General features: G+C 41.7%; 1 protein-coding gene across 1 annotated transcript in view; it reads left to right on the forward strand.

Annotated features, from left to right (window-relative positions):
• The window catches only part of lcor (ligand dependent nuclear receptor corepressor), a 105,808-nt gene that overhangs the window by 56,628 nt on the left and 21,272 nt on the right, over positions 1-27,908 (forward strand). Inside the window, exons 4-5 of the mRNA XM_077006627.1 lie at positions 305-431; positions 2,529-2,873. Coding sequence (XP_076862742.1) covers positions 305-431; positions 2,529-2,873 — 472 coding nt within the window. The remainder of the gene's footprint in view (positions 1-304; positions 432-2,528; positions 2,874-27,908) is intronic.

Raw genomic sequence — 27,908 nt, forward strand, 5'->3', positions numbered from 1 at the left:
AGCCACATGTAGCCACATGTTGTCTTAGGTCATTCAACTTAGGTTTGTTGTCGGTTCCTCGCTCCCGCTTAAAAACTTATATATATATATATATATATATATATATATATATATATATATATATATATATATATTACTCTGTGTGTGTGTGTGTGTGTGTGTGTGTGTGTGTGTGTGTGTGTGTGTGTGTGTGTGTGTGTGTGTAATTGATTTATTCAAACTCTTCACAATTGAGAGAGCCCAGTTAAACACTACCCAGATCATTGTAATTAATTTGTTCATTTAAACTTTTTATCACCTTTAGGAGAACTTGGTTGGTTTGAGCAACCAAGTCTTATCAGAAGTGGGCAGATATAGCCAGGAGAAATCCAGTATCAACAAACTTGAGAGGCAAGCAGAAGATTTTCTCAATGCTGTCTTCTGTAGAAGGGGTAAGTTGGATTCACTTTCTCTATACATTAGCTACTTAATGAATACATAAGCTGGTAATTGCAGTTGGAAGAAACATATATGAAGTACACACATCCGTTTGAGGAAATTGTTAGTAATTACCATATTTTCTGGACTATAGAGCGCATCTCAATATAAGCCGCACCTACCAACTTTAAAAAAATTTTTTATGGAAAATGTTGTATAAACTGCACCGTATATATACATATATATATGTATGTGAGTCCCCGCTTAACGATGGGTCTGGTTAACGACGGACCGGAGTTACAACCGACTTAAAAAAAAATTTCGCACAGTGTACGGTGGAGCAGTGGCAGCACAGTGGAGTGTTGTGTACGATAAGCTGAGGCAGCACAGCCTCCACTGCAGCCCCTCTCAGCAACGCGATCGCTCTTTCTCACCCTGTACGCACGCACGAGAACATTGTTTTTTCTATACTGTATTTACGATCAAAGCGTATCTAAATCTAGGGTCATGCTTAATGACAAAAACTGCTTTACGATGGACTTTTCAGTCTCTAACCCCTTCGATAAATGGGGACTCGCCGTACATTTAACTGAACTGATCAGTTTCTGAATGGTGCCTGTAGCATTTCATGTGCGTTTTGGCTTTCAGCTGGTGTTTTGTCGAATTCCGACTCCCCTCGTTTATCCGCACATAAAGACGCTACAGATTATATTGTCGATTTATGTTTCTATGCATAATTAAGAGCTAGACTTTAATTAATTATCCATCACAAACGGCACTGCATTATCTATGTCCAAAGCCACACTGGCTCATGGGTGTTAATTATTTTAAATGAAATACACACTGGCTATACTGAAGTTCACCTCTGTCCATGACTTCGCAGTATTACAGCAGTATTATGTCTAAATATCTAGTTAGGACAAAATTAGAGTGCTCAATGAACTAAGTTATAGTCACTGTAACTCCCTACTATCATCTGTAGTGCCTGCTGCTTGCATGTGATAAATGAAATTGAGCACTTTCTTCTTTGATTTACAACTTTGACCTACCACCTGAATTACTTTCTGCTCTGCCCCCTGATGGGTGAAGAAAAATCTACAGAAAAGCCACACCTCAGTATAAGCTGCATCGTTCAAATCGTGGGGGAAAAGGTAGCGGCTTATAGTCCGGAAAATATGGTACATTTCCATTGTCATTAGATGGCTGAAACTAGTTTCTCAAAAATGATAGATTTCACAAATTATAGAAGACAAATGCCTGCATAGCTCCCCTTCTTGGAATCGGCTAAAAGCTAGCTTTATTAAAGTACACAGATGTAATACCTGAGTGGTGAGCAATGAACATTTTATAAAAACGCTCAGGTATTTATAACCCTGAGCGTTTATACCCCTTATGTTCATTTAGTCCTCTGTGGATTCTAGTTCTGTCGTATGTTTGTGTGTTGTCTTCATAGTAAGTCAAGATTAGTTCTGTCTCTTAGTGGTTCTTAGTGCCGTCTTGTCATTTGGATGTTTGCTTTTACGTATATTCTCGTGTGCTTTGTAGTTTCCGTCAGTTTAATCCATTGCTTGTTTCCTTTAATAAATTACTTAAAAACTTGCGTTTGCGTCACGCCTGTCCCCTTGACTCGTTACAGTACCATTCAACGAACACTATTGTCTATGTATCTGATCAACTGCATTTTTTGTGTGTATCAATTTTCATACAGGCAACAACAATTATTTTTCACTGCCTGTGTGCCTATATACATGTCTGTCTTTTTTCTTTACAGACTCTTTCCAGTTTTTGTTTGTATTTTTATTGTTTATGGTTTTAGTTGTATTCTTATGGACATCTAGAGGAATTTAAGTTGAACTTGTGCTAATAGCAAAGGGGACATTTAAATTTTACTTATCACTTATCACTGCTTTTTAAATTATTTCCTTCAAGCATGTCGTCACATTGCTTTTGTATGTGTGAAGTGCAGTTGATTTTGCCAAATATGACATGGCAGCTAGTAAACTGAAACTGAAAACTAAACGCCTTGGACTAGTGATGTTTCTGATGATCAAAATATTTGTGAACATGTGTATTCACTTGTGCATTTGCTCTCTGGGTTAAATTTTTTGCAGACCTCCCAAGCTTCACAGATCCCCACATTCCTTTAGTGGCACGGGAAATAATGCAGCGAATGATTAGACAGTTCGCCGCAGAATATACCTCAAAAACCAGCTCAACTCAGGATATACCCTATACTCAGTCCCAGCTCAACGGCACCAAGGACCAAAGCCTGCCAAAAGCGCCCTTGCTGGACTTGGCCCTGACTCCGCCCACTACCCTCTTTGGTGGTACCGGCCCTGGGACCAGCGCTGTGGCTTCAGCACAGAACCCTGTCCTCAGCAAGCTTCTCATGGCTGACCAGGATTCTCCACTAGACCTAACTGTTAAAAAGCCAGATGTGGAGCCCAGCAGCCAAGGTATGATTTAAATGAGTTTTGCTTTCTTTTACTTTACAAATAAAATCATCTTTACTCTGCCAAAAAGGCTTTGGCTTTCACAATTGTTCTGTAATTTAAATGATTACATATTTAGAGTAAACTTATTTAAAGTCATCTGTGACAATGTAATACCTAATAATGTAATAACTAGCAGTAATAAATGGGGGAAAAAGGGAACAAAAATGTTTTTTTAAGAACCTATATGTATTATTTATTAAGAACTTTTATTACACATACATTAATTATAAGTTCTATGAAGTCATGCCATCCAACATACAACACTAACCAGACAAATATCCACATGCACACACAATCAAGAGGAACACTAAATAGACATGCGAAAGAGGATTTGCGGAGGAGAAGGCTGTTACACTTTCAGAATATCATGTATCAGCATACCACCCCAACTGGGGTGGTGCGGTGGTTAGTGCTGTCGCCCGCACAGTAAGATGGTCTGGGTTCGATTCTCGGTCCGGTCCGCTCTGTGTGGAGTTTGCATGTTCTCCCTGTGCCTATAAAGTAGGCCTGTAAACATTTTTTGTTGTTCTTTGATTTTTAAACCCCGTTACTTAAACCTTTGCTTATAATTTTTTTGGAGTTGTGTGGCAATTTTTTTATATTTTCAGGCAGGCATATTTTCTTTAAAATATTTTTGACATTTTGCACAGTGTTAATGTGCCATATTTTGTCAACTGTGATTTTTCACAGCAATCAAAATTTGTCCTTCGCTTTTTACCCATCTGAACACACACACACTAGTGATTACTAGGGGGCTGTGGTGCACACGTGCCCAGAGCGGTGGGCAGCCCTAGCCCGACGCCCGGGGAGCAGTTGGGGTTAGATGCCTTGCTCAAGGGCACTTCAGTCATGGCCTCAGGTCACAAGACCAGTTCCCTAACCACCAGATCATGACTCCTCCCTACATAATAATAAATACATAATAATAAATACAGTGCCTGTCTGACAGTTCGATATGCGCACTGATGGTGACTTTTTTTTTTGTTAATGTTCTCTAACGTTTCATTAAAAAAATAAGTAAGTAAATAAATAAATATTTAGTTATGCTCTAGATAAAAAAAACCCCGATTTCACTATTAGTCGACTAAAGGGAAAATCTGATCAATCAGATTCAACTATGAAAATCCTTAGTTGAAGACACCTCTAATGAACATCAAATATTTTCACTCAATATGTTTACTTAAATCACAAAAGATTGTCTCAGTGAAAGCCAAAGTAAGGAATCACAAAAGAAATGCTTACAAGTTCACTCCAAATTGCGCAAAACCAGTGTTGTATGTTTATCATACATTATATTTTACTTTACAACGATGTCAAACAATTCACAAATACCTTTATCATGCCTATATCATAACTACAAAAATGTAACATGTAAAATGTTCCTTATTTAAAATACTGAATATGCAGTTATAGAAAAATAAACAATTTTTAGATTTCAATAAAATCTAAATTCAAGAAACAAGTTTACATCTTATTTTACACACAATTTTTTTTTTAAGTTTACATCTTATTTTACACATGCGGTAAAGTCTTCAAACTGTATCATGTAATTAAACAAAAAAACCCCAACAACTTTACACTTCACAAGAACTTGACACTTATTTTGCAAACTTTACTGAAATTTTGATTGACAGAATTCTAGCTAGTAATAGTTATGCAGCATTCCATTTACCATCATTAGAATGCACAGATACTGTGGGAAAATGTAATCTAAGAAACTCCTGAAACTAACAGTGAGGCAAAAAAATATTAACAGGTACTTTAACAAATCCTATTTAGTAAAACTTCAAATTTTTAAAAACTTTTTACTGACATTCAGAAATATAACAATTGTTTCAACAACAAAAACATCTGTGGAATATGTAACACACCTTTATCGTATTGTCCAAAGGAGTAGGACTAGATCCACTCATGGTCAGCAATGTGAGATGAAAGTGAGGACTCTGGGATTGACTGAGAACACCTTTTTCTTCTTGGATTCAACCTTGGTGCCTTTCTCAGGATTATGGAAAAGAAACACCTTTATGAAGAAAGAAAAGTGCGACAGAGAATTACTACTTGAGCTGGAATATCAAACTGATGAGTAGGCTACAAAAAAAAAGAATGCATAAAAACTGAAATTTTACAGTTGGAGGAACTCTAGTGTTGATCGTAGTTCCACAGGGTAGTGTATGTTATAGCAGTAGTGTTGTGTATTTACTTAGTTAGCTCGATAATGAGGAGACAGATAAGAGTGAGGTAACGGTATGTTTACTGCAGATTGAACTTGCCAGAAAACAGGGAAAACCATCCCAAGGCATAGTGGGACTACAGTGGCCTCAAATGGCCAAACATGAGGACAGTATATAACTTTGCTCCCTACCTAACAAGTAGTAACTGCCAAACATCAGGCAGATGGCGGAGGTGAAGGTTGTGAAGTGGTTGTTGACAATCTTCTTGTCTATGCTCAACATGAATCTCTCAGCAGCGAAGCAAGAGGAACCTGAGAATAATAAAAACAATAATTCAAACGTTTAATAACAAGGGCTTCAGTGTCAATAAACACATACTTGAAACAAACTGGACGATGGATCCTGCCAATATTGATAGTAAATACAAAAAAAAAATGGCTTGATGAAGTAATTAATTTGCAAACTTGAGACAATTTGGATTTTCCTTTAAAAATGTGTGACACATACACGTTACCGTCACAATAGACCAGGGGTGGCCAACCCGCGGCTCTTTGCCTGGTTTCGTGCGGCTCCCCAGCCGGTCCGCGGGCTCACCTGCACTAACGGGGCGACACACTGCTACATTTTCATGGTGCGCGGTTTGTTTACAAGCCTAGCGAGCCGCTAATACTTTTAAAATCGCCGTAGTGGAAAACACGCATTTGACTGTCTTCACAGCTAATAACACCCCCCCCCCCACCCCCCCCCCCCCCCCCGCTCGTCAACTTACACTCGCCACCCCCCCCCCCGCTAGACAACTTACACTCGACAACCCCCCTCCCCCGCGCAACAACTTACACTCGCCAATGCATGATGTGGCTCTTTGCCGTTACACAGTACAAAAAATGGCTCTAGGTCTGTGGCGGGTTGGCCACCCCTGCAATAGACACTGAGAACATCAAGAGAACATGATCTTGAAACAACTGGATCCACTGATATGAGACCTTGCCAGTGTAGCAGATGTCAACGGGCTTGGCACCCAATCGCGGAAGAAAGCCACAAGAAGTTGGGGATCTCAATTTGCCTCACCGTTTATTTGTGCCTGTACAAGACATAAGGCGCAATTGACACACACACGCACTTAGTTGTTCTTTCTCTCCCATATAACGTTCGCCATCCGAGTGACAAAAACCCGGGAAAACACTCAGTGAACAGAAAACAAGACAATACAGATATCCTGAACAACGAATGACCACAAGATAAACAGCAGAAAAAAATAAGCGGGAGCGAAGATGAGCTAACGAAGCACGACATTAAACAGCACAGTGACGTTACAGATCGGCAATATCGATACATATAGTTAATCTTACATTTTACATTTAATGTTGAACAGCAAATAAAACATACCTGTACAAGACATAAGGCGCAATTGACACACACACGCACTTAGTTGTTCTTTCTCTCCTAACAAATAAGGGGAAAAACACGAGGATCAAAAAATTGTGCACAAAGAACTGTGTATGCAGTAAACTCAAATAAAATCCCACTAACAATGTTTGCGATGGTTTATTGATGTTTTCGTCAACTAAGGTTTTACTGCGGTTTTCATATTAAAGTCCCCAAAGAACAACTCTGGAGAGAGAGAGAAATCGTCGTGCCTACCCATATAACGTTCGCCATCCGAGTGACAAAAACCCGGGAAAACACTCGATGGATAAGAATGGTGTTACATCAATTAGCGCCCTACGTGCAACCGATTAAGGGGAACCCCCCAAACAAAATAAACATGTATATATATATACATAAGCCCTTCCTCCCACAACCAGCTAATCTCAAGCGGCACATTTTAATCATCACTAAACTTTGGGGAGTTCATTTCAGGACATTTCAGATGTAATAACATACAAAATAAAAAAATAAGAATTAAAGAAATCAAAACGAAAGCACCACTGCCACATACTCCCCTCTGAACTTCACAAAGTTTGGCCTCAGGAGATAAGAAATACATAGGTAGTCATCCCCCTCAGTATGATACACCATGCAACGTACACGTCACCCGACTCTTTGGGAAAGAGGCATAATGGAGTTGATCAGGCTCACAAATGCCGTCTTGCTGCAGGGGTGCCTTATACACCACCTACTCGTATGACTAGGATGACAATCTACTCTCCTGGCCTAAAAGGGAATGTCACACCTTGATTCACGTTACTAAGATGCACTATGATGACAAAGCTTTTACAAAACTCTTGACTGAACTATGTGTAGCCTTCTGTGTCATATTTTGTATAAGCCTATCCACAGGTCTTATTATTCTACCAACTCGCGACCTAACCTGAGCCACTACTCCAGGGACATGTGATGGTGAGCAATGTTCAGTTGACGTGTTGGGCCTCACTGGGTCCTCTCGACCACCGGATACTTCGACATCAGCGGACACTGCTAAACTGTCGTTTTCGGCAATGTTAGAATGACCAGCAAGGGACTCTAAATCCACATTCACCGATTGCTGTTCTGACTCTCCTTTCTCTGAGGTGCACTGGCCTTCCGCAGAGCCATCCAAAGCGGCTATCCAACTGGCCGTCTGATCGTCTTTGTCTGGTTCGCCTTCAAACATGGAGGACTGCCTGGGAGATAAGTCTGCTTGGCTACCATCTGATTCTGAGCCACTAAAGGACGACTCTACTTCCCTGTCAGTGTCAAAGGGTAGAAAGTTGACCTGCAACATTAAATTACGGTGGACCACCTTCTCTTGACCGGTTCTATTACTTCTTACACAATAGGTATGGCACTGGGGGTCTTTGGAGACTACGGTGTAAGGAACAGATTCCCACCTATCTGCTAATTTCCGCCGCCCTCGCTCACCCTTGTTGGCCAATAGCACTTGGTCACCTTCCTCAATGTCCGAACCCTTCATTCTTTTGTTGTAAAGTTCAGCTTGACGCTGCTGACTTGCGTTTGCGTTGGTTTGCGCAAGGGACAGAGCTTCCTTGAGGTTATCTCGCATCTTTCTGACGTAGCTATCGTAATCAGTGATGTCATTGTCCCTTTCTACACTGTGAAATACCACATCTACAGGCAGGCGTGGAACTCTACCAAACATCAAATAGAAGGGAGCATAACCAGTAGACTCATGGGCTGTGCAGTTATATGCAAATGTCAGGGTCTGCAGCATCTGAGGCCACTTTAATTTGTCTCTTGGGGGCAAAGCTCTAATCATGTTTCCCAGAGTGCGATTAAACCTCTCAACATGCCCGTTACCCATTGGATGATAGGCTGTGGTTCTTGACTTTCTTACCCCAGAAATATGCAATAATTCTTTAATCAAGTGGCTCTCAAAATTTGCGCCTTGGTCTGAATGAATACGTTCCGGAAACCCGTATACACAAAAGAATCTGTCCCAAAGCTGGCGGGCTACTTGTCTGGCTGATTGACCACTGCAGACGAATGAATGAGACATTTTAGTGAAGTGATCCGTGATCACTAGGACATCTACACTCTTGCCACGGGAATCTTCTGCACTCCAAAAGTCTATGCAGACCAATTCTAATGGCCGTGATGTTTTCACACTTTCCAGTGGAGCCCGTCCCTCAGGTTCAGGGGTCTTACTCACCACGCATCTCTTACAGCGCCTGACATGATGTCGTATGTCTTGTTCCATGCCAACCCAAAAGAATCTCTGCCTTGCCAAGTAGAGTGTTCTGCCTTGCCCTTGATGACCAGCATCATCGTGGACACCCTGCAACACCATATCCAACAGAAGAGCAGGAACAACATACTGGTGGCGTTTTTTTCCTGACAAGGGGTCTTTGCACACACGGTACAGTATGCCATCCAACATTTTTAGCTTGTCCCACTGTTTCAGGGTTTTCAAAGTTTTGAATGTTTCCTGAGTCCTCTCTCGCCTCGATGGTTTCCTGCCACGTGTGATGTAATATAGAACTCGAGACAGGACAGGATCACTTTGTTGTTTTTCCTGCAGCTCTTTCAGTGACAAAACTGGTAATGCGCTCTGACCTAATGGTAACAACTGATGTATGTCCTGGGACAGCCACAGCCCCACGTTTTCACCAAAGCCTGTGTCCCACTCTATGTGATTATCCAGTATGGCAGACACCTCAGCGCAGGACAGTGAGCTGTGTGCGGGGTCTTTGAGGCATGGTGCAGGTTCAACAGTTTGGCACTGAGCACTGACATGGAAGGCACGTTGGACAACATCCTCTCGGAAGCGGTCTGCTTCCGCCAGCAAGTCTGTATACGGTTCTGTCACCAACCTTTGGCTAACTCGACCCTGGGTGAAGGGTTGTCTGCTTAAGGCATCCGCCACCACATTCCTGCTGCCAGGGATATACTGAATACTGAAGTTGTATGGAGCCAACTTAGCAACCCACCTCTGCTCGCATGCGTCAAGTCTGGGCTTTGTTAAAATATAGGTCAGCGGGTTATTGTCTGTCCAGACAGTGAAGGTATGCCCCTTCAACCAGTGACTAAACTTGTCGCATACGGACCATTTTAGAGCTAAAAATTCTAACCGATGAGCAGGGTAGTTGCTTTGGGCACGAGTGAGGGCTTTGCTAGCAAAAGCAATGGGTCGTGCTTTTGTCTCACCATCAGAGACCTGGGATAGTACAGCACCCAGCCCATCCAGAGAAGCATCTGTGGACAGGACGAACGGTCGACTAAAGTCAGGGTGTGCAAGTACTACAGACTCCAAGAGTGCTGACTTCAGTTGTTCAAATGATTTGCTATGCTCCTCTTTCCAGTCATCTGGGCTCAGCCTCCTAAACGCAGCAGGGCCACGCCCATTGGCTTTCCTCCCCTTTGGTGCAGCAGTCAGCGTGAACAGAGGTTTGGCTATACTAGAACAGTTCTGTATAAATCGCTGATAGTACATTATCATGCCAAGGAATCCCTTAATCTTCCTCTGTGACGGAGTGACTCCATCGTCTGTCATTAGGTCGGCTTCCGTCACGGCAGTGATAGCTCTGACCTTGTCAGGGTCGGTTGCCACCCCCTTTTCGTCAATAACATGACCCAGAAACCTCACACTACGCCGCAACAGATAGCATTTTTTGGGCGCCAGCTTTAACCCATGAGCACTTAATCTGGTGAAGACTAGTTCAAGTCTATTCAAGGCTTCCTGTTCGTCGGGCGCAACCACAAGTACATCATCTAAATAACAAAGTAGAGTGAGGAAATTTTGGTCTCCAAACACACCCATCATGAGTCGCATGAAGCTCGCAGGGCTGTTACACAGTCCCTGCGGTAATCTGTTGAACTCATAAAGCCCCATAGGGGTGGTGAATGCGGTGAGCTTTTTATCTTCCTCGGCCATCTCGATATTGTAGAACCCCGAGGTAAGATCCATTGCGCTGAATATAGCATTTCCACCCAAGGCAGCCAGACAGTCGGCCTGATGTGGTAGAGGGTGAGCATCCTTAATAGTGCGAGCGTTCAACCAACGATAATCCACGCAAATACGTAGGTCACCGCTTTTCTTCCACACGAGCACTAGCGGTGAGGCCCACTCACTGGAGGATTTGCGGATGATCTCACGTTCCTCCATATCCGAAAGCACCTGTCTGAGTTTGTGATAATGTCCAGGGGGAACTCTGCGATAAGGGAGTCTGAATGGCCGGTCATCTGACAAGTGTATGCGATGAGAAAAATCTTTGGCCTTGCCACAGTCTAGTTTGTCTTTTGAGAAAACCCCTTCGTGCTTACATACTAGCTGTGCTAGCTGTTCCTTCCAATATGTCGACACCTCACATGATTCAATATCGAGGTCGGCTAGCCCATGCTGATTCAACTGTTCACGAAGGCCGGGCTTAATTGGTACACTGTCGGTTGCAGAATTATTCACCTCTTGACTCAACACCCTCAATCCATCACATGGCGACTGCTGGGGATCGACATTGAGATCCTCCAGGGCTAAGCAGGGAAAAACATCAGCCACTTTTGAGTTCCTCCTCAGGGTGACTGGTTTATCACATAGGTTTAGGATTTTGACTGGAACCCACCTATCAGCACTCATTGAGGCTATAACTCTCCCAACCATGATACTCCTCATATGTACTGGGGATTTTGGTGGTTCGACCAAGATAGTGCTCCCCTCTGAGATTGCTGCAGATGCTGGCAGTCTAGCCCACACTAGGTGCTCCTGTTTGGGCAGTAAGGTGACGGCTTGTGTCAGTTTAGCCGTTCCGACAGTGCTAGGAATCTCTTTCCCTTTCCATCTATGCAAGCCAGACAACATGTTCAGGAACTGCTCGATTTCTGACTCTCCGGAACTCTCGGGCTGGCTGAGAATGCGCCAGTAGCTGGGGGTCTTCTTGAGTTGGGACAGAATGTATTTGATGACATTGGTGCCCAAGATAACTTGATCACGTTGGCCGGGGACGACTAGAGTAGGCACGATAACAGCATGGCCGTACACCTCCATTTCTATCTCATAAATGGATTTAGGCTTAACCTGAACACCACCACAGCCTACGAGTGTGATGGCTGAACACGTCTCACTGGGTCGAATCATAATTCCTGAACTCTTAAGCTTTTGCTCTGCTTCTTCATTCATCGTGCACGCCATGGACCCGCTATCTAATAATGCTCTCAATGAAACGTGGCCGTTTACTAAAATGTCAGTATAAAACAAGCTGTCTGCCTTTTCCAGCTTCATCACATTTTGGAACAAGATAGCATGATTACCAGGGGAATTCTTACAGCACTCTTCATATAACGATACATCGCTGTCTACACTGAGGGTCTGGTTATTTTCACTCACATTGTCCCCTCTCGAATGTGAGTGTGCAAGTTTCCCTGGTCGCGTGTTGCAGCGGTCATCTGTGAGGTAGGCGCTCGAGCATTAGGGCAGTCTCGTCGCTGGTGTCCAACATCTAAACAAGTTAAGCAACGTTTCTCCTTCATGCAATGTGAACGAGTAGAATGTGATGTGTCACTACAAACTCTGCAAGCCGTGTCACGAGCCCATCGTGCCGCACGCGGTGTATCAGGACCACGGGGAGGCTGACTAGTACGCTCTAGCACCTTTTCCAGCATACTGAGAACACGCTCTAGTGCATTGGAGCCAGTAGCAACATTATCACAGAGCTTGGGGATGTTATTGGAGATACCCTGTGGTAAATGGGCAATTGTGTGCTCTTCAGGAGTGGCCTCTTCTGAACTAATAGCCGATGTGACCTGGAATGTGCGGGGTCTTAGTACACTGGGGGGTTTGCGTGACTGGCTCTCCCTCTGGTATTCGTCTATGGCCTCCTGAACTTCCTCGAAAGACCATTTAGTCATTGGCTTACACCTAAAGACACTGGACAAATCAGGGCTAGTGCAGTTTCGTATGAACATCATGGCAATCTCGGAATTTATGCTCTCCATTCTGCCACCATTGCGCTGTAAATAGCTGTCAGCACGCTCTGCAGCAGCATTAAGTCTGACCCAGTAGTCAACAGGGGTTTCTTCGTCTTTTGGTTGTGTGGCATAGAAATCAGCGAGTGGCAAACATGACACAGGGCTATCACTGAAATAACGCTTCAACATATCATAAATTTTCTCAGGACTTATAACAGCGTTGGAGTCAGAACTACTCTTAAGCCCCACCTTCACTATGTTTTTAGCCCTACCCAGGAGATGACTGAAAATTGTGTTTGCTCTTTCTGTGTCGGGACAGCTGCTCTTCTGTAAATATAATTCCATAACGTCTATCCACTCCTGGACAGTATATTTGTCACTACTATCTCCTCTGAACATGGGTGGCTCTTTAATGTCTGACCTCACAATTACACTCATTTTGGAAAGGTCGAGTGATGAGCTAGGACTTCCGGTTTTCCCTGTGCTAAGTGGCACTTGAGGTGTAGTAGCGACTGGGCTTTGACTAGCTAATATCCGACTTGCAATGCTCTCACCAATCTGACTTCCCAGTTCCCCTATCAATTCACGCAACTGTTGTGTGACATCTCTGTTATCACTGGGGGTTGAACATATGGGCATCACTGGTTCATCACTATGAGCCCCACCCGGACCTGACAGGTTATCTTGAAACAGCTTTAAACCGCCCGGCTGACCCACAATGCTATCATCTACCCTGTGTGACGCCCTGCCCCTTCCAACCAGTGGGGTGAATACATTAAAAGTATCTAGGCCTCTACCAAACATGGTGTGGGAGGTTTAACTGAACAGATTAAATGTACACAAGAATCAGGCAAAAATTAAAAAGAAAGTAAAATGTAAAAATTAAATAAAAAAAATATATATATACACAGTTGGATCAATTTGATGTAAAGCTGACCGCTGGCTATTGGCGTGACACCTGCTGTATGGATCCTCTGACCTCACGGGCACGCAGCTTGACCTCGGCGTCCGGCAGCGGCTGAACAGATGAATCCGGGTCACGGCACCAGTTTTATGTAGCAGATGTCAACGGGCTTGGCACCCAATCGCGGAAGAAAGCCACAAGAAGTTGGGGATCTCAATTTGCCTCACCGTTTATTTGTGCCTGTACAAGACATAAGGCGCAATTGACACACACACGCACTTAGTTGTTCTTTCTCTCCCATATAACGTTCGCCATCCGAGTGACAAAAACCCGGGAAAACACTCAGTGAACAGAAAACAAGACAATACAGATATCCTGAACAACGAATGACCACAAGATAAACAGCAGAAAAAAATAAGCGGGAGCGAAGATGAGCTAACGAAGCACGACATTAAACAGCACAGTGACGTTACAGATCGGCAATATCGATACATATAGTTAATCTTACATTTTACATTTAATGTTGAACAGCAAATAAAACATACCTGTACAAGACATAAGGCGCAATTGACACACACACGCACTTAGTTGTTCTTTCTCTCCTAACAAATAAGGGGAAAAACACGAGGATCAAAAAATTGTGCACAAAGAACTGTGTATGCAGTAAACTCAAATAAAATCCCACTAACAATGTTTGCGATGGTTTATTGATGTTTTCGTCAACTAAGGTTTTACTGCGGTTTTCATATTAAAGTCCCCAAAGAACAACTCTGGAGAGAGAGAGAAATCGTCGTGCCTACCCATATAACGTTCGCCATCCGAGTGACAAAAACCCGGGAAAACACTCGATGGATAAGAATGGTGTTACATCAATTAGCGCCCTACGTGCAACCGATTAAGGGGAACCCCCCAAACAAAATAAACATGTATATATATATACATAAGCCCTTCCTCCCACAACCAGCTAATCTCAAGCGGCACATTTTAATCATCACTAAACTTTGGGGAGTTCATTTCAGGACATTTCAGATGTAATAACATACAAAATAAAAAAATAAGAATTAAAGAAATCAAAACGAAAGCACCACTGCCACACCAGCATACTTTTCAAAGTATTTAGCACAGAAACATAATAGGTAAATCTCTCTGTTCTGATCTCATCTCCACCCAAGAATACTTTTTTTGGTTCAACATACTTGAACACATCTTTAAAGCACTGAACTCTTGAGTAAGCAGTTCTCATGGGCCCTGTGTGGCAAGCTGAGATGAGTCAGATTGTTTTACTGTGTCACAGATTTTTTTTTTACATCCTCATCAGAAACTAACATCTTTAGAAGTGAGCTTAGTCTACTCGGTGTATACATTTGTCCCAATTCATGTATATTTTGTATTTCTTCAACAATTGTTTGAATAGTAGATGCTGGCAGAAGATGCTGTCCCTGTAGTTTAATGTACAACATACATATATTTCTGAGATACAGGTCACTGAAATTAGGCCCATACATACAAGGGTTTTCTGTATCTAAGACACTGGCAGCTTCCTGTGTGGTGGCACTTGTAGTTGGACTCTCTGACTGAGTATCTTTTTGAACTGCAAATCACATTTTCAAAATCTTTGTGTTTTCTAGACATATGGAAGGTAAATGTAGATTTTACAGAGAACATACTTTGACATCCTCTTACTGGGCAAGTTACATGTCGTTCCTCATCTATGTGTTTCTTTACCCAGTGTTGCCAACTTATACTATTTTTTACTATATTTAGCTACTTTTCAGACCCACTAGAGACTTTTTGTAGTTAAAAGTGACTAGCGACAAATCTAGCGACTTTTTGTGATGTTATTGGAGACTTTTGGAGACTCTGAACACACACGCTCTTCAGTTGCTGTCCTCTGGGCCGTGAGCCCCGGCGGGTGCTGCCATGAGCCCCGCCCCACAACACTCAGTGCAGTCTCTCACTCAGAGCAGACCCTCACCGCTCCACGTCCACACTGCAAATGAACTGCGCATGCACAAAGCTGCCGCTGACGCACCACCCCATATTTACAGAGCGGGATGTAAATAAAAATGCTTTAGTCTTCAGTGAGACACGAAAAGATATCACTGCATTTACCTCAGGCAGTCTGTCATTCTTCACCTCATTCATTCCTGCTAACTGCTACTCTTATACTAACATTTATTATTATTATTATTGTTTATTGAGCTCTTATACTAACATTTAACAACACAGCAAAAAAACTATTTATGTAATTTACGTAAAAATGATTTCTACAAAGCATTAAAGTGATGTAGTTCTTTAGAGAAGTGACTGCCTATTTCAACAGATGTTGTTCATTTGTAGTTCTAACATATTTAGGGTGTTTTTTACTCACTTTTTTCTCTGCCAACGTTATTCCTTTACAGCTTCAAAAATGTATTATGGAAATTAGGTAATGACATTACCTAGGACATAACGACTTTTAGGACAAACAATAGCTAGTTTCCTTACTGAGTAGTTGGCAACACTGTCAATACCATAACGGTAGTATCATGAGAGAGGGCTACTGTGCCAGTGTGGTGGCGGTAGAAGTGAGACTTCAAAGCAGCATAACCAGAATATACCTGCTTACAACCTACTTCAACACATTTAATAATATGCCAGGGTTAATTCCGATGCAGTCTGCAGTGAAAAACATAAGCATGTGTGAGCTGTAACATTGAGTAGTGGCCGAAGCAACTTCTATACTCCTGTCTGCGTCATTAGAAAAGTTACTTCCACAGGACTCCATGTAAAAGTGAATAAATAACTGTTTTATTACAGGATGATGAAAAACAAACAAAGGTAAAACTTTCAAAACTATGGTAGAAAAGACATGTGCAGTAACAATATACCTTAACGCAAACACGGTAAGAAAACTGTGTTGCCACGAGCATCCGATGCAGCTCACTCTGCTAACATGTCTAAACATGTAGCGACACATTCCCGTTTTCCTTAAAGGGACAGTACACTTATTAACACATTAAGCAGCTATATATATATATATATATATATATATATATATATATATATATATATATAATATTTATATACAAACTCAATTAATGTTTTGGCTCCTACATACCAGCCCCTAATTGTCCTCTTATTTAGAGACAATTACCAACTAAAACAGCGAGCCATACTAAATACACAAAATATTCTTCTGCTGAGTATCTTGCCTTCGTTTCTTGATTTACCATTACCTGGTACCAGAGGTTACAAGCACATGGCACACCGTGGGAGACCAGTCTTTACCACTGCCTCAATATGCTTCTTGCAAAAGACAGAGCTTGGTAATTGTTCTGTCCAATGTGCTTGTCTTGGTTTTAATACGGACCTGACGCACTAGTCCATTTATATCAGGATTTTCCCCAACAGCAAAGTTGCATGATATGCAAATCCACTTCTGGTGCTTTTGTAGCTGAGGTAGGTACTCACTTGTCCATCGTTTCCAGAAGATGTCCACCATGTATTGGACTTATTTCCACCTTCTGCGGGCATACATGTCTTCTTTTACAAAGAGTCCAGGTGTTAAAGATTGCTTGGCATTAAGAAGCAATAGGTGATTAGGTGTAAGTGCTTCCAAGTCGTTCGGGTCACTGGAAACCTTGGTAATCGGACGACTATTGATGATTGCCTCCGCCTCACACAAAACAGTGTGGAAGCCTTCTTCATCCAACACCTGGAGCTTTAAAGTGGTATTGAGGATCTTCCTAACTGATCTGATCAATCGCTCCCAGGCTTCGCCATGATGAGAACCAGTAGGGGGATTGAACATCCACTGGATTCCCTTTTGACGTGTAGCATCCTCGATCTTGGAAATGTTCCACTCTTCAATGGCTTTCTTAAGCTCACGCTCGGCTCCAATGAAATTTGTCCCATTGTCTGAGCGAAGAATCTTTACTTGTCCCCTTCTTGCAAAGAATCGACAAAGGGCATTGATAAATGATGATGCTTTACGATGCTTCTACCTCTTTTGACTTCGAATGGGCCAAAGTAGTCTACTCTAGTGTTGGTGAATGGGGGATCACCCGGCATGATACTGTCACGAGGTAGGTCAGCCATCTGCTGTTGTCCAGTGACGCCATGCATGCGTTGACATGTGATGCATTTGGAAATAACTCTTCTTATAGCTGCCTAATCACCAGGGATCCAAAACTTAAGCTGCAGCTTGGACAGCGTGTGATTTCGACCACTGTGACCTAAGCTCTGACGGATCTCTCTAAGGATAATTTTGGTCACATGCAGGTTATTGTGAAGGATAGCTGGGTGCTTAACTTCTTCAGGCAAAGCAGATTTGTGGAGTCTTCCACCCACTCTGAGGATGCCATCCTCCAGTATAGGATTGAGCTTATAGATGTTACTACTTTTCTTCAATCTTTGACCTTTACACAGCACTGAAATCTCTTCTGAGTATTTTTGCTCCTGACTGAAATGAACAATCTCAAGCTCTGCCAACTTTATGTCCTCAACCGTCAGTGCGTTTCCTCTAAAGTAAGTCTTTAACTTCTCCATCATTCTACAAACTTCTGACTGAGGAAAAGAAGCCTTCAGCTCCTTTCTTTTCCGACATAGGTGTAGCAGATTGTTTTTCACTTTTAGGATCCACGCAACTGCCTTTCTTAGGCAAAACCAGGAAGAGTAATGCTCCAAAAAACGCTGAACAGTGTCCACCTGCTCCTCTGCTGCAGTAGCACTGACTACAACATCTCTGACTTCTGGATCTTCAGTGGTAAGCGCCTCAGAGTGGTCTGGATTTTGTGGCCATGCATCCTCATTCTTGGTGAGAAAGCCTGGTCCCTGTATCCAAATCTCATTCTGCATGAAAGCATGTACTTTGAGTCCTCTTGACACATGGTCAGCGGGGTTCTGGGAAGTACCAACATACCTCCACTGTCTAACCTCTGACAACTTTAGAATATCTTCCACACGATTGGCGACAAAAGTGAGGAATCTGCTGGTTCTATTTCCTATGTATTTGAGCACGGTGTCTGACCAAAACACAGATTCTTTAAGCTGAAGCTCTGACCTCAATGTTTTGTCCATGCGTGCTGCCATGGTAGCTGCTCCCAATTCCATGCGTGGGACAGTGATTGGCTTGAGCGGAGCTACTCTGGCTTTAGCCATGACCAGGGTGCAGTGAACTCTGTTGCTTTGGTTCTTTTGTAGCAGGTAACTCACTGTTCCATAGCCTGTCTCACTAGCATCTGCAAAATGATGCAGTTGGCTGAAAGTTGTCTCACCAAAGCCTATAAGCCTATAGGCTTAAAGCACTGAGCCACCATTAGATTTTCCAATAGGGGGAGGTCTTTCATCTAGTTGTACCACTGCTGCATTACATGCTCGGGAATTACTTAATCCCAGTCTATTTTCAATCTACAGAGTTCTTGTAGAGTTGTCTTTGCTGGCAAAATCACAGGAGCTAGAATGCCTAATGGGTCATACAAAGAGCTAACAACAGAAAGGATGTTCCTTCTTGTTGGTGGTTTGTCCTTTGGGCAAAGCTTAAACTTGAATGTATCCGACTGGATACAACAATGGACTCCCAAAGCACGTTCAGCTGGAAGTGTGTCCAAGTCCATATCCAGGTCTTTTAACTCTGTGGCTCTTTCTTCTGCAGGAATGGCAGACAATACAGCCCTGCGGTTGCTTACCCACTTCAAGAGATGGAAGCCACCTGTTTCAAGGATACCCTTCAAGTCATGGTATTACTGCAAAGCTTCGTCTTCTGAGCTGACTGATTTCAAACAGTCATCGACATAACAATTGTGTAGCACTGTGTTGATTCCTAGAGCTCCAAACTGACCTCTATTATCTTCAGCGCATTTTCGAAGTGCAAAGTTAGCACAGCTGGGAGATGAAGTCACACCAAACATATGCACAGTCATTCTGTAGTCCTTCAAATCTTGGCTGATGTCACCAGAGGGCCACCATAGAAACCTAAGATCAGCATCCTCTTCGGATACCCTGACCTGATGGAACATGGCTTCCATGTCAGCCATGACCACCACCTCTTCTTGCCTGAATCTAAGGATGACACCAAGCAGTGTGCTGGTTAGATCCGGCCTCTGTAGCAGCTGGCCATTCAGAGAAGTACCCTGATAAGACGCTCCACAATCAAAACACACACATATCTTCAGCTTCTTTGGGTGGTATACCCCATGGTGTGGCAAATACCAAACCTTCCCATCACTGCGACTCAGCTCTTTGCTGGGAACCTCAACTGCATAGCCCTTGGCAATGACATCATTAAGAAATGCAGTATAATCAGCCTTAAACTGAGAATTCTTCACAAACTGTCGTTTTATGTTGAGAGCTCGCTGTTCAGCTACTCTACAGTTGTTAGGCATCTTGATGCAGTAATGACCTACTAGTCTAGCAGACTGAGACAATTTCCATGAACTGGATTTCATCTCTGGACATTTCCAGTTGGTCGTCTTGACACTCTGGGAAGTCGTTCTTAAACTGCTGATTCCACAGCTCATCCACCATTGCCACTGAGATGCGATTGGATAACACCTGTACAGGTTCACCTATTGTGTCGTAACCCTGATCTAATCTTAGAGGTCCATTAATGATCCAGCCCAGTTTAGTTTTCACTGCATATGGTCCATTGTCCACGCTGGGAACTACGTGCCATGGTTCCAGGGCTCAGGGCACATTGGTTCCAATGAGAAGATCTATGCCTGCTGAATATTTGGAAGGTGTACTTCACTAAGATGTGGCCACTTATTAACATCCACTTGTTTAGGGATGTTCTCTTCATGTGCTGGTATAGATACCTGTGAGAAAACATTTGGCAATTCAAAGAAGTCATTGTTCTCAAGACTGCTGACCTCCAAACCAGTGACTAGTAACTATCTTCTCCCCTCCCATGGTCTTCAGCAAAATACTTGTGCGCCTACCAGGGAGATTGAGTGTTGCCATCAACTTTTCTGTGCAGAACGTTGCTGTGCTACCAGGGTCAAGGAAGGCATATGTTTTCACCAATTTGTTCCCCTTCTTAGCCTTAACCTGTATCGGAACGATTGCCAGTATGCTGTTGACATTATCACGTGTAGTGACTCCGAAATTACTTGTCTTTGCACCAATGCATCCACTGACTACTGACTGACCATCACTTTTATCTGATGGCAAACATTTGTGCTTGTCTTCTGTACCTGCCTTAAACTTCATGTACAGAACTGTAGGGTGAGACATTTGACAGTCTTGGCAGCTCATTCTTTCTTTATAGGCTTTGCACATGTGTTCAGATATTAAGCAGCCGAAGCACAAACCTTTGTTCTTAAGGAAGTCAATCTTCTCCTTGTGAAGAGATCTCTTCATTTTCTTGCAATGTTGCATGGTGTGCTGTTCTCCTTGACAGAAAAGACATGGCTTGGAAAAAGCACAGACTATCATCTTGGCTGGTTTCTCCCTCACTAGATTTTTACTGCTTTTGTAGCAGTGGTGAAACCTCATCCTGAGCCACTTTTTCTGAGTGAAGTTTCCCTTGCGTACACTTTAGCTTGGCCTTTGGATCCATCTATTATACTGCCGGACACTGGGTGTGAAGCTTCTCTGGCTTGTCTGTTGACAAAATGCACAAGGTCGCTGAACTTGACTCTACCCTGTTGCTTGTCAAGAACACCACAAGCTATGGTCCTCCAACGTTCCCTCAGCTTGTAGGGAAGCTTGCTGATGATGGAGCGCATGGTAATCACACTGTCAAGCTCCTCCATGTATGCCACATCTATCATAGCATTATAACTAGTGAGGTATAGTCCAAAGTGCAGCGCTGTCATCAGATTCATTGCCTTTTCAATATATGCCCTTGAAATTGTGTACTCATTTCCAAAGTGCTCTTGCAAAAGCCTTTTTGCTTCAAAATAGCCACGCTTTGGCTCCATGTGGAGACAACTCCGTATTAGCTCTCTGGGTTGCCCACTTGTGTACTGCTCCATATAGTACAACCGATCCCTGCAACAGTCTGTCTTATCCTCTACTCCGTGCTCAAAGGCTCTGATAAACAGTCTATATTCCATAGGGTCCCCTTTAAATATAGGAATATTCTGTGGTGGTAGAGCAGAGAGCTTTTGCTGTTTCACCAGGAATTCTGCAATGGCTTGCGTATGCCCTGTTTTGTCTTGCTCTGGCTGTGTGGCTGTGCTGTGATCACTATGCTTATCCTCAATGTGTTGTCTCGCAACAGACGACTCATACCCAGTATAGCTTCTAAACTTCCAACATCCAGTCAGAATCCACCAGAACAAGCCAAAACTGCACTTACTTTCACTTTGATGCTTACTTGCTGCAATGTCCGAACTGTTGCACTGTAATTCCTCTCTTCCAAAACTCGGACACTTTCCAAATTAGCAACAGTTTTCTTACTAAAATGTGTGAGCTGTAACATTGAGTAGTGGCCGAAGCAACTTCTTTACTCCTGTCTGCGTCATTAGAAAAGTTACTTCCACAGGACTCCGTGTAAAAGTGAACAAAAATAACTGTTTATTACAGGATGATGAAAAACAAACAGGTAAAACTTTCAAAACTATGGTAGAAAAGACATGTGCAGTAACATTATACCTTAACGCAAACACGGTAAGAAAACTGTGTTGCCACGAGCATCCAGTGCAGCTCACTCTGCTAACATGTCTAAATGTAGCGACACATTCCCGTTTTCCTTAAAGGGACAGTACACGTATTAACACATTAAGCAGCAATATATATATATATTTACATACAAACTTAATATTAATGTTTTGGCTCCTACAATAAGCGTTCACGGACTTAACTGATTCATCACATATGCTGCAAGAATACATCAAGAATATGGAGTCATGGCCTGGCGGTTAGGGAACTGGTCTTGTGACCGGAGGGTCGTGGGTTCGATTCCCAGACAGGCCATGAATGAGGTGCCCTTGAGCAAGGCACCTAACCCCAACTGCTCCCCGGGCGCCAGGGCTAGGGCTGCCCACTGCTCTGGGCACGTGTGATCCACAGCCCCCTAGTAACCACTAGTGTGTGTGTTCTGACTGCACAGATGGGTTAAAAGCAGAGGACAAATTTCGATTGGGGTGTAAAAATCACAATTGACAAAATATGGCACAGTCAACCCGTAAAAATGAAAAGCTGATTAAAATGTAAAAGAAAAGGATTCCATTTGGAATAGAATGCTGCAGTTTTGCCTCTAACTGTATATCTTATTTTCTCCAATTTAAGAAAATACAAGACGTCTTGGAGCCATAGAGAAAAAGATGGGGGCCTTGTTGACTTCCATGCCAATAGAATCCGACGTCTTGCCAATAGAGATGTGAAAGACAAAACATCACAATGAGGTGTGGATAGAGAGGGAAAACCAATAGCCAGGACAAATATGGCTATTGAGGGACAAGGATCAATATGAATCTTGACAACTTTTGACATAGTGTCAAAATAAAAAGACCAATATTTGTGCAATGAAGGACACAGAAAGAACATATGACTTAAATTACAAGGTGAGGCGTGGCATTTATCACAGCAATCACTGATTGAATTGGGGTAAAATTTTGCCAATTGGAATTTAGATCTATGAACTCCATGTAAGACCTTAAACTGTATTAATTGTAGTCTTGCACATGGTGCGCAGCGACGTATTCTGCTAATAGCTTTGTTCCAATATTGGTGAGAGCACAATGCCCAATTCCTTTGATGTTGTCAATAGAGTGAGCATTCAGAGCCAAAATATTGAAATAAAGTTTGGAAACAAGACCTTTACAACTGGGCTCTAAAGTCAACAAAGCATCATATGGTTGATCAGCAGTGTTGGGAACGTTACTTTAAAAAAGTAATTAGTTATAGTTACTCACTACTTGTTCAAAAAAGTAACTGAGTTAGTAACTGAATTACTCTATAATAAAAGTAACTCATTACCAGGGAAAGTAACTATTTGCGTTACAGTTAAAAAAAGGTTATATGCCAATTCATTAAGTTTTTTAAGCAGTTTTCACAGTCAGTTGAAATGAGTAGATCAGAAAATTGTTTAACTTTTGATATTTATTGCACATCCACAGACCAGTGCAGGATAAAATCCTTTAAAATCCCAAATCTTTGGGGGGAAAAAAGCAAAAGTAAACAGTTACACTATATAAAGTGCATTTACATCTATTAAATTAAATTCTCTCAACCTGAGACAACTGGTTTGTTTACAACAGAAGTAAACTTAACAATAAAACCTCTATTCTTAATTAAATAAATCAAATACCCAGTCTGGTAGACATTCAGGAACTTCAAGTATTTTCTTAAATAATGTTTATATCGCCTTGAAAGTTCTAGTTTTTTTTTGGCTTGCACCTGACGCCATTTCAGCCTCTTCTCCGTTTGTGTCGTGTCACTCGCGTGCTTCGGCGCACGTGTAAAAACACTGGCTCTGATTGGCTATCATAACGCTGCCTTAGCCAATCGCTTACTGACTTGTTAAGTTTAAACAGGTGTTACACCGAGAACTGTGACCTATCTGTATCTGTTACTCCTCACTAGCCTGGGCAGCGGTCCGCTCGGATTAGTATATCAATATATAGTAACGCACTGCTTTTAATGACCAGTAACGTAAACGGCGTTGTAACGACAGGAAAAGTAACTAATTATATTATCCCGTTACTGACAAAATGACGACGTTACCTAACGCCGTTATTTTTAACAGCGTTATTCGCAACACTGTTGATCAGACACAGTACCATTATAGGTTGGGAAGAGAGATGAAACAAAGTACCTAATTTGAAAATACCTGAACAAGTGTGAAGAGAGTAGTCCAAAATCTGAACTTATTTGAGTGAAGCTTGAGAATGTGCCATTCTTGTACAAATCAGAAAGGGAGACAATACCTTTGTTAAACCACAATTTAATAACAGAGTCATGACAGCCAGGGGGGAATAAGTGGTTATTCAATATAGGCATTTTATAAGAGGGAGATATCAGTTTAAAGTATTGCCTAAATTGAGTCCAAATTCGAAGAGTAGAGACTACCAGAGGGTTGTTGCAATGTTTTACAATTTAAATTGGTAAAGCGGAGGTCAGTAATGATAATAAGGAAGAGGGAAGACACGATCGAGTCTCCAACTCCCACCAAACTGGCCCTGATGACTGGAGCAGATAAAGTAATTTTTGGATATTTGCTGACCAATAGTAAAATAAAAAATTTGGAAGAGAAAGTCCACCTTCAGAAACAAAATTTTGTAACAAAGATTTTCTTACCCTGGGGGCCCCTCCGTCCCAAATAAATGAAGCAACAAGCTGATTAAGTAATTAAAAAAAATTTGGACAAAAATATGGGTATATTCTGAAATAAGAAAAGAAAACGAGGCAGTACATTCATCTTAATGATACTGATTTTACCAATGAGTGATTGTGGGAGAGATCTCCATCTCTGTAAGTCCAACTTAAGCTTATAAAGCAGCGGGGAAAAATTACTATCAAACAGAGAGGCCAAAGTACGAGTAATATTTATTCCCAAGTACTTGAATCCGGATGATGAAAATTTAAAGGTAAAAGATGACCGTGTGAGACATTGCTGATGAATTCATTGGAAAACATTCACTCTTGTGCAAATTCAATTTATATTCTGAGAATGAGCCAAATTTACTAAATAGCGCCAAAATGGAAGGAAGACATTCCTCAGGTTCAGAAACATATAACAATAAATCGTCAGCATACAGGGACAATTTAAGTTTAATGCCCAAGCTAAAAATACCCCTAAATGAAACCAAAGATTTCAGTGCTATGGAAAGAGGTTCGATAACCAGAGCAAAAAGTAGCGGAGATAGAGGACATCCTTGTCTAGTCCCATGAGATAAAGGAAACATGTCGGATCATACACCATTGGTACAAACACTGGCTTTAGGAGAGGTATATAACAATTTGATCCAGGACACAAATTTATCCTTAAAACCAAATCTATACAGTACACTAAATAAATAGTTCCATTCCACATGATCAAACGCCTTTTCTGCATCTAAAGAAACAACCACTTCTGGGACATGGGTTGTGCTTTTTGTAAAGATAACATTAAAAAGTGTACGAATGTTAAACAGCTGCCGGCCCTTGATAAAGCCATTTTGATCCATCGAAATTGTTTTTTATGGGTTTTTTCTAAACGCATAGCCAAAACTTTAGCTAAAATCAACATTTAGAAGAGACAAAGGCCTGTATGAGGCACAAGACGTTGGGTCCTTATCCTTTTTCAATAATAAAGAAATCGAAGCCTGAGTCATGGTCTCAGGTAATGACCTGACCAGTAACGACTCTTCAAAGACTGCTAGAAGGAGAGGAGCCAACTTGTCTTCAAATTTCTTATAAAACTCAGCAGGATATCCATCAGGACCGGGTGCTTTATTTGTTTGCGTGGCTTTAATAGCAGCTGTAATTTCTATCAAAGTCAAAGGAGTTTCAAGCTCCTATGTAACATTCTGGTCAATAACTGGAAACACAAGCTCAATAAGAAAGTTAGTCATTTCTGCATCATCAGATGATGATTCTGAATTGTATAAATTGGAGTAAAAGGATTCAAAAACTTTGTTAACTGACAGTGAATCAGTGTGATGTGTACCTGTTGGATCTACAATTACAGGAATTGAACGTGATGCTATTCGTCTCTTCAATTGATGTGCCAAAAGCCTGGATGGTTTATCTCCATGTTCATAATAATTGCTATGAGCATGGAGTATTAGACACTCTGCCTCGGTTGTTGTAATGAGATCGAATTCAGTTTGTAGTTGAAGTTGGTGTTTTATCAAAGCAGGTGATGGGGAGAGAGCATTGAGCTTATCTAAGTTATCATTTTTTAGCTGTGTAAGAAATTATTTGTCCCCGTAAATAGGCTTTGAGAGATTCCCAAGGAAGAGAAGAAGAAGGAACACTTTTCTTATTGATGAGTATAAATTCGTCAATACAGTAAGAAATAAATGTATTGAATTTCTCATCTGATAGAAGTAAAGTATTGAACCTCCAAGATGTTGAAAAAGTTGGACGGTTCTTGAATGTTAAATTAAGAGTCAAGGGTGCATGATCCAAAATAACAATGGAATGGTATTCTGTAGAGTCAACTTTCTGAATGAAAAAGTTGTCTACAAAAAAATAATCAATTCGTGAATAAGTATGGTGTGGATGAGAGTAAAAAGAAAATTGTTGGATCTGTGGATTGTAGAATCTCCAGGGATCTACAAAACCATTTTTTGTTGTAAATTCTGAAATAGAGCGTGACATTAATGACTGAGAGAGCCCACGAGGATTAGAATGATCCAAATTAGGATTCATAATACAGTTGAAGTCTCCACCCATTATCAAAAAATTGGTGTTAATGGAAGGGAAAGAACTAAACAGTTTGTTCATAAAACTAGGGTCATCGAAATTGGGTGCATATATGTTTACCAAAAGCACAGGAGTGTTAACCCTCTAACATCCATCAGATTTGTGAGTTGGAAAGTCCCTTTAGCACTTACATGAGCTTTATGATCGCTCATTTAACTAATAAAGTAAGTCATAATCAGTGATGTCAGTAACGCGTTACTCTAATCTTACCACTTTTTTCGGTAACGAGTAATATAACGCGCTACTATTTCCAGTCCAGTAATCAGATTAAAGTTACTTATCCAAATAACTGTGCGTTACTATTTTTATTTTCCCTAGTAAAAATATATATTTTTGCTTTCTTCTTGGCTCAGTTCTACTTTTGCGTCTGACCGTAGCGCTCGACTCCGCACGCTGCGCGCGACCCTGTGAGAGCGCGAGCGCGTTTTACAAGTCATTTTTTGCAGTGTCCTCCCGTAACGATATGTGGTAGGTAGTATAAAGAAACACCCCTCAAAAACAGGGGAAGGAACATTTACCTGAAGAATTTTTATGTTGCACTGTGTTCCACGTTTGAAAAGTGCTGGAATTTTGACTAACGTCGCCTACTTTAAAATGCTTGAAATTGTAATGGTATTTCGTTTCACAAGCAGTCTGACTGAACAGGGGTGGGTTTCCCGAAACGTTCGTAGCGCTAAGTACTTTATAACCTCGTACGTTTCATACGAGGTTAAAAAGTACTTGGCGCTACGAACGTTTCGGGAAATCCACCCCAGTTCGCTTGTATTACGTTTACAAATAAATTTACAAATAATACCGCGCAGCTACACAAACGTAATGTCAGGAGAGTCTTGCCCTTTAAGTGACACTGGGGGGGGCGCCGCCAGGGTTGCGTTATCAATAAAGTTTCCCTCCTCGGGATTTTTGGATTAAGCAGTTTCTGCCTCGGTTACCGAACCTGCTTCAATACATTGTTACTGTTAAAAATGCACTTCCAATAAAGTGAGTATTGGAAAAATTTATTTTGCTGCTGAATGTAACTACTAAAGTAACTTGTAATCTAACGTAGTTACTTTTAAAATCAAGTAATATGTAACGTAACTAAGTTACTTTTAAAAGGAGTAATCAGTAATCGGATTACTTTCTCAAGGTAACTTAGCCATCACTGTTCATAATATAGCCGACTGACAGGGGAAGGGAAAGGTACACATACACAAACTCCCACACACTTACAAACAGATAAACCCACCCACAGAGACAACCCAC

The sequence above is a fragment of the Brachyhypopomus gauderio genome, chromosome 1 (assembly GCF_052324685.1).
Source record: "Brachyhypopomus gauderio isolate BG-103 chromosome 1, BGAUD_0.2, whole genome shotgun sequence".
Lineage (NCBI taxonomy): Eukaryota > Metazoa > Chordata > Actinopteri > Gymnotiformes > Hypopomidae > Brachyhypopomus > Brachyhypopomus gauderio.